Source organism: Lolium rigidum, chromosome 2 (assembly GCF_022539505.1).
Source record: "Lolium rigidum isolate FL_2022 chromosome 2, APGP_CSIRO_Lrig_0.1, whole genome shotgun sequence".
In the NCBI taxonomy this organism is placed as follows: Eukaryota; Viridiplantae; Streptophyta; class Magnoliopsida; order Poales; family Poaceae; genus Lolium; species Lolium rigidum.
This window is the reverse complement of record NC_061509.1, coordinates 59,641,961-59,649,901: the sequence shown is the minus strand read 5'-3', so window position 1 is coordinate 59,649,901 and position 7,941 is coordinate 59,641,961. Positions and strand designations below refer to the sequence as shown.

At 40.2% G+C, this 7,941-nt stretch overlaps 1 protein-coding gene across 1 annotated transcript; it reads right to left on the bottom strand.

Moving 5' to 3' along the window:
• Positions 1 to 3,702: 3,702 nt before the first annotated feature.
• On the bottom strand, positions 3,703 to 6,831 carry LOC124686553 (chorismate mutase 2, cytosolic-like). Its single transcript, XM_047220482.1, has 5 exons — positions 6,583 to 6,831; positions 4,829 to 4,915; positions 4,594 to 4,737; positions 4,362 to 4,454; positions 3,703 to 4,150 (listed from the first exon to the last, which is right to left on the bottom strand). Exons 1-5 carry the CDS (start codon positions 6,781 to 6,783, stop codon positions 3,896 to 3,898), a joined length of 780 nt encoding a protein of 259 aa, XP_047076438.1. The 5' UTR covers positions 6,784 to 6,831; the 3' UTR covers positions 3,703 to 3,895.
• Positions 6,832 to 7,941: the final 1,110 nt, after the last annotated feature.

Here is a 7,941-nt window from a genome sequence, read left to right as displayed (position 1 = left end):
CCAATGTGGACCATATTGGCACCAGATATTTATATTTTCATGTTGCCATTCTAAGCAGCCCAAAAGTTCACGTGTCCTATATAAACGTTTTCACTCTAGTTGCTCTCACCCACTCCCTTGAACCCTAGTTGTCACTCCTCTACTCCTTTATGGCGGCGGAGGGGATTCTCAATTCGCCTTCTCTAGCTACGGTGAAATCTGAACCCACCAAAGGAATATAAAAATAAAGCTAAAAATAAAGCAGATAATGATGAACTGACTAAAATCGAGTGACGAGGATCAGCAGCAACCAACTAACAATAATTTATGATCGAGAAAAGAAGTACGAATCAGCCAATCACTAGCTGTCATGGAGAAGCTTTGTAGTTCATATCATGACTTAATGAGCACTGCAAAAGGTCATAACTAATGGTTCTCCTGGTTGTATCTTCCAGCCGTATCTTCTTTTGTTGCACAAGATCACATACATCAAATCCCCGAAACAGAAGGCTCGTACATCAGTTTGATGGGTCCAGTTCAACGGGTAGTCCACAAAAGAAAGTATCCATTTTGAGATCACATCGTACCTACTCCAGATAGCATAAAAGGCAAATCAAATACTAGTCAATATATAGCAGCTGAAATGTTCACTGGACCCGGCCAGGGGCACGTTTCCAGAACACCAAAACTGGAACCACCAAGTCTACACAAATGAGAAACAAATTAATCCTACAAATTTGGGTCAGTATCATTTTGTTCTCCAAAATCTGGAAAGGAAAAAACAAATGTTTACTGCCGTTTACAAACAGCACATCAGAGAAGTCAAGGAAATAGATAGTAACTTCGAAGAAACGAATTAACCGTTAGGAAAATAGATACTAGTAACTTCAAAGAAACGAATTAGCCGTTACAAAATATTAACTGCAACTGAGCCCAAATAACAGTACGGCGGTTTGGAATATGTTCTCAAAATAAAGAATGGAATGCAACCGAGGGTAAACTACATTACACTTTTACAGGAGTAACCGCTAATGCCACAACAGACAAAACATATGGACGTCAGAATAGATGTTCGCATAATTAATTTCCAAGTGCAATCAGAATATAATAGATAGATATTCTTTTTTGTATAAACAAATAAAGTGGAATTTTTAATTTCACATTTTTGTGTATTTTTTAAAGCTATTCAACGTGTATGCTTTAGAATTCTCTTGGTCCAAATAACTTTCAAGGATAGGAGGCTACAAACTAAAGGCAAAAGCAATCATATGCATTGAGAATAAATTTATGACTGTCATGACATCATGCCTGAGCCTAATAAAGACTGCAATACAAACAAGAATATGCATAATAAGTCCAATCTACTTGCATGACACAATGCACCTGATTATAATATAAACTGCAATTTGGCCAAGGAAAAACAAAATATCTGTCCAATCAGCTAGTGAGCCAAGCAAACAAAACAGATCTTGCAGAAAAAGGCACGGAAAGGGATCCATAACAGCAATCCACTTAAGATGGTCTTGCAGGTGCTCGGGAATGTACCAAATCAAAGCTGAAAAGTTAAATTAAATAGTACATATGCTAGAAGAAACAAGATATATAGTTAGTGAACGGTAAAGAGTAGTTCAAGATATTATTTTGCACCAATAGGCATACAGCCTATTCTCTGAAAAAAAGTAAGATAATGGAAATGACTGTACTGACATGTACAAGGATGCAGTTCAGATCATGCTCTAAAACCTAACAACAGATAGCAGGATAGGCATCTGTATTTTTCTGGCGACATAGGTACAAAATAATAAATATGAGCACGCATATTTATTCAGATACACTTCATAAATCATTTGTGCAGAAGCACTCAGCAAGCCTCTATTGGTACTCATTATTCAAGCAACTCACTTCCTATCACATCCTGTTCCATCTGTCTTGAAATGTTCTAGACAATTCTACTAGTGCGTGAAATAATGAAATAAATTAAAATCTGTATATTTTCCATTATACCAAACAGTCCAAGCAGAGCACAGATTAGATCAATATAATCACAGTGGAACCCACTGTTGTGATGAATAGGATAAGTGATGATATGCATCCTATCAGTTTTGCTTACTTTATAACCACCCAAAAGTAGCTTCTCATCATAGCTGTCGTGGATGAATGTATGCCCTGCTTATTTTAAAATTTGCAACCACCAAGAAGATAAACATTTGCAATATGAAATAAGCTGCAAATCGTGCCAGCCGTTCAAAACTTATCACAAGTTGGAGCAAAGAGAACAGTTCTTGTGCCCAACTTGCATAACAAAGACAGACATACTACATACAGCATTTCATAAACTAATACCTAATTGTCTATCGATGGATGCCAACTATTTTTATTTTATATTAGGCATTAAATTTCTACTGAGCAGTCATTCTAAAAAAGAAAACCTGAAACTTCGTGATCATAGTCCAAAGTAGGATTTAGCATATTTAAACCAAGTGAGGTGGGGAATAAGCAGTAGATGGATAATGTTACTATTACATATGGAGCCAAGCGTCCAGGACCATAATCTGGTTGAGCTAATTTATTATCCGCTTACACATTTCAGCTGCATTTGTAATCACCAGAAGAGAAAAAGGTGAAGAAAAGCATGGAGTCAGTATCTTCAATATATTAATGTTTCTGGTTTAAAGTAGAGACAGGGAAGCTTGACATTTAATCAGATGACAAAGCTGTTGATAAATAGGTTCTTCACTTGTTTAGCCACCTATGTACCAAAAACATGGCACTCCAATCATGCCAAGGGAATGGCTTTAAGTTAAGTGCAATGGTAGGGAGAAAATAACATAAACCAAGCTGCTCTACCCTGAATATATTTCTAGTGACCACCCCTCAGAGCGAGCACGAGATGGAGCACTGAACCACTTTCAATGTTGTAATCTTTAGCAGTTTTATTGTCAGCAAGCTGCTTTCCAGCATAAATTAGCCTGCAAGTGCAACAGTTCTGCATCAGAGTAAGGAACTAAGGATGATGTCTAGCTTGAACTAAAGTTGAAATTCACCTTAACCAGCATCCCTCCCCTGAGCCTCAGGACAAAATTAAGTGTCGACTCTTTCTGAATGTTGTAGTCAGTTGGCAAAGGATCACACTGAGCTGCACTCTGACATTATCACGCTGCAACAAATTGGTACCAAAGGAGGAAAGCAACTACACACAGATGGTTTCACTTCTATGCCGACTTGTAGGTAAATAAAACAGAGCCTGCCAATCCGATTCCAGGATCATCATCTCACATAGAACGAATCGTGTACTTGAAAAAAAAAGGTGAGAGGGGACAAGAGGAGGATGACCTGGATCTTGGCCTTCATATTGTCGATGGTGTCGCTGTTCTCCACCTCCAGCATGACCGTCTTCCTCGTCAGCGTCTTCATGAATATCTGCATCTCCTCCCCTCTCTCTGGTGCGACAGTTGGCCTATCAGAAGTAGCCCATGTCGAGATTTCTTGTTAATTTGGAGACCAGAAAGCAGAGCTCAGGCAGCGATAGTTTTTTAGCCTGTTCTAGATTGTGCTACTCTGGAGGCACTGACTGCCACAAGGCTTTAGCAGCGGCTGCCGAGACGTTGGAAATTTATTTCACACTGCGTTGGTTTTGTAGGGCTTTCTTGGAATTCAGCAAGCCCTCGGGATCAACCACCATAGTTATGTAGGGACTATCCTCACCCCACCATGTTGAACAGCTGGTTCAGTGATAAATTGTTACGATCAGGGGAATATTATTCAACTAACCAAGAGGCTGTATATCACTCAGCGTAGTTGTTACATATGTATTAAAATAAGCTTTACACGAATTTTCAAGGACACATTCGATAAAGCCTTTCCACTATATGGCAAAGGCTACAACATACTTGTTCATCTCAAATTGTTTGGTGATTCAGTCTAGACGCTGAAGAAGATATTCGACTTCAACATCCTTTGTTAAAGGCATTACCCACAGATCATATAACTTGGAAAGCACTTTTGGATCAACTTTGCATTCACTATCACAGGCATTGTCATCTTGCTTGTTAACACTGTTCTCCTCCAAAGTGACATTCTGTCCAAATATCCTGGCCTTCTTCTCTACTCTCTGCTTGACCTTTTCTTCAACCGCCTTGAATGTTAGTAAGTTCATCAGAGCATTGTTGTCCTGCATTGAGCGGGAAGATAAAGAAAATCACAAGCTCCAGTCTTACATAGCACACATTAGCCTAGTGGCTATTGTTCAAATGTGAATGGTCAAGGTGCATTAATATAAACAAGTCACGAAATTATATTTCGAAAAATATAAATAGTTTCAGCAATGTAAGATATGGAAGATAATATGGGGAGGCGGAGTATAAGGTTTTAACTAAATTAACCTTAGCATGTATTGGTGGGCTATAATCTTGAGGAGAATCTTTGAACTTCACCTCAGCAACATATTTACCACAATGAATTCTTCTTGAGAGGGCCTACAAGCAAATTATCAGTATATTTCACTGATATACACTAGCATCAAAGTGACTATCAATAAATGACAATCATGCATACACATTATGACATTATTAATTAGATAGAACATCGAAATAAATGTCCATGTTCAACATATACCTGCAGACATGCAAAATCTAATGCAACTGTTTCTGCATAGTTACCGTCATCACCATTCGCAGTGAATAATGGGAGCAATTCATCAAAATACATCTTCCATATTGCATCATTCACACAGACCCGTGAAGCAGAAGGGTGCAAAACCTAAGAACAGAACAAGTAACTCAGCATCCCAGTAATAGTAAGTCATAAGTCATCTATTCCTGATACTATAATGTTAAAGCGCAGTATTCACCTTTGGGTAACCTTTGGTAGGAAAGAGAGGTGGCGGAAGATCTTGAGGAAAGAATGGAACATCTTCTGGCTTTTGATAGTGTCCAGCCTATGATATTTCACAGATATAAATTAGATCATGCACACAGATGCACAGTCATAATTAATGAGATATCACACTATAAGCATAGCTACGATGTTTTAATGTCAATAAAACAGTTTGATGTTTCAATAGGATGTCCTGGCTAGGATACCAACTTAAAATAATTCCTAATTCCTAAATATTTTCCCTATCTTAGTTTTTGCGAGAATTTCCTCATCTAGTTGGGAGGAAATTGCACAAACCAGCAACTCTTGGGACCATTGTTGCACAAACCAGTGACTCAAATTTTCTGTTGCACAAGCCAGTGACTTCTACGGTTAATTATTAGCAAGGAGCAGTAATGATCTGCTTACACCGTTTAACAGACTATCAGACAATGAGGGCCTTCGGTGTCTGCCTAATGGGTAACCCAACTGCCATCGTGCCATCGTGGCCCTGAGTGTGTGCCAACAAAAATCTGTAGGGCAGAGCAAGCTGCACCAGTTTGCGCCCACCCGTTCCCTATGATCCCAGACGGCAGCGGCCCGATGCGACCACCCGGAGGCGATGGAGGCTGCTCCAGTGGTTTAGCCGGGCTAGGAGTCTCCAGTCTGCCTCCTTTCTTGCCAGGCGGCGGTGGTCCGATGGGATGACTTACCCACGGGTGATGGCGAATGCGTCGGCAGCCGGCCGGCTGCCGGCGGCTCCACGTGCAATGGTGGAGCTAGCAAAACTAGATAGCCTGGGCAAGCCACAAAAGGTCTTGGCCAATGGCTCTTTTCCCACTGAACATTTACTTAACTACTCTATGTGTTCTATAACTTAAACAAGTGATTCTTGCTAGAGCCCAGGCAGCTGCCCAGCCTTGCCCCGCTGAAGCTCCGCCTCGATCCATGTTGAGACAAAACCCACTTGTCACCGGTTTGCTTACTTTCTTCGCAGGTGATGAAGGCTCGATGCGAGGACCGGCTGTTGCCTCCGGGTGATCGCATTGGGCCGCCGCCATCTGGGAATCTGGGATCGAAGGGGATGGGTACAGTTCCTGGTTGCTGGTTTATGCATTTTCCTCGTCAAGCTGGCTATCTGTTAGAAATTGTGTTAATACGAATCTGTCGCATTTCAGATTCTTTTTTTTTTTGTCATTTGGAGGTAGTCCTGATGAGTTAGACAAGCCAATATAACCAAGGATTGATTCTCAGAAGTTTCCTTTCATTAATCGAATGTTGAGACCCAAGTGAACAAGTGCCCCCAACACCAAACGTGCAGACCCAAAGAAGCAAATCCAAGTCCAGCCTCTGTAAGATCTGTGTGACTGTTACACAGAGGACTCTGTGTAACAATCATAATGATGAAGACGACTGATAAATTGAACAACAGTCAACATGCTTATAATTTCATCATATTTATCCATGTGTGCCTATGTACTTTACTGCTAGTGTGCTACCTACAATGTAACATTTCACAGCCGGGAACAGTTCCCCAAAAATGACACCACGCCATGAACTCTAGATTCCTATCGAAGCTCATCATGGCTGCACTACGTCAAAAACGGATGGAACGGCCAGATCAAATTCTGAACCAGCTACAGTAATAGGACGGCAAAATCTGAATCGATCCGGTGGAATCCTGCCACCCCCGCCCGAGCATGTGAGATTAATTTCTGGATAAGACGCCGAGAAGTGAATGAGGCTTGCCTTGGCGTACACTGCCTCGGCTTCCCGGACGAAGAACTCCGCGAGGGAGCCGCCGGCGGCGGCAAGCGAGTAGGCCGGCGCGTTGCGCGGGCGCTTGGCGCGCTCGATGAGGGCGAAGACGATGGAATCCTCCTCGCGGATCAGCTGGTCGCGAACCGCAGATAGGCTCAGCTGCTCGCCGGCGCCGCCACCCGCGTCCATTGCTCTGGTCGGCTCGTCAGGTGTGGGGAAAGTGAAAGGCGCGCTCACGAAGGGACGCTGGTCGTTGTGTAGGTCAACACGCTTGGAAATTAAGGCGGCACGTCAATTGTAAGTGATTTGCACGTTCTCTGTGGCGAATCAGTGAACAAAAAGTGAAGCAACAGCAAATTTGATGTCAAATCTTAGTATGTAATATTTATAATGAAAATTTGTGGAAGTGTCTATTTTTTTATGTTTGCATCAAGCACAATGCATAGACCAGTGATTCTTTGTAACGAATATAGTAGTCGGACAAATGGCTCCTGAGTTTATGTGAGCCTTTTAATTTAAAAAAATTCAAAAGTTATTTTAGAAAAAATTAAAAAAATCAATGATATATACTACAAGCATGTAAAATTTCAACGCAAATCTCTTTGGTATTCAATGATACACAAATGACAAAATATGATAATTTTTGGAGTTTTGAGAAAGTGCACGCTTCACTGTACTCATATTCACACTTCTATCAAATTTGTGTACCCAAGAATATTAAGTATTTCACATAAAGATTTTGCACGCTTGTAGATGACAAAATATGATAATTTTTGGAGTTTTGAGAAAGTGCACGCTTCACTGTACTCATATTCACACTTCTATCAAATTTGTGTACCCAAGAATATTAAGTATTTCACATAAAGATTTTGCACGCTTGTAGAATATATTATTTAACTACATACATGTTATTTTAGATTATTCTTTTAAACTTTGAAATATGATGCTTTTTAGTAACTATGCTCGTCATACATTTTGAGTTTCCAACAAAGTTTCATCTTTTCACAAATACTTTACTTATCAATGAAGTATTGTGAAATCTTTTAGCTTATCAAAGTCAAACTCCAAATTTCTTAAAATAGGTGGAAGAAGAAAGGTGTCTTTTTGACGTTCTTGTTTTATTACTTTTTCCCATTCTCGTGTTAGCTATGAGATTGAGAAAAAGAATGATTTTTTTATGGGTTATTTGCAGATTTCTTCCCCTTCTCCTCCATATAATCATACTATTTGTACCTTTTTAAAAATATTTATGTGCATACAACAGTGCACGAATAGGTTGATAGGGGTACAACCACATACACGATTATCCAGACATTTCTATCAATTTGAATTCTCTCACCCATTGTA

Bases quoted from the DNA above. Each gene is read 5' to 3' on its own strand.
- LOC124686553 (XM_047220482.1), bottom strand. From the start codon at position 6,783: ATGGACGCGGGTGGCGGCGCCGGCGAGCAGCTGAGCCTATCTGCGGTT. The intron at 4,455-4,593 runs GTATATGTTGAA...ATTTGCTTGTAG, and splicing joins TAGATTTTGCATGTCTGCAG to GCCCTCTCAAGAAGAATTCA. The intron at 4,151-4,361 runs GTTAATTTAGTT...CGCTCAATGCAG, and splicing joins GCCCACCAATACATGCTAAG to GACAACAATGCTCTGATGAA.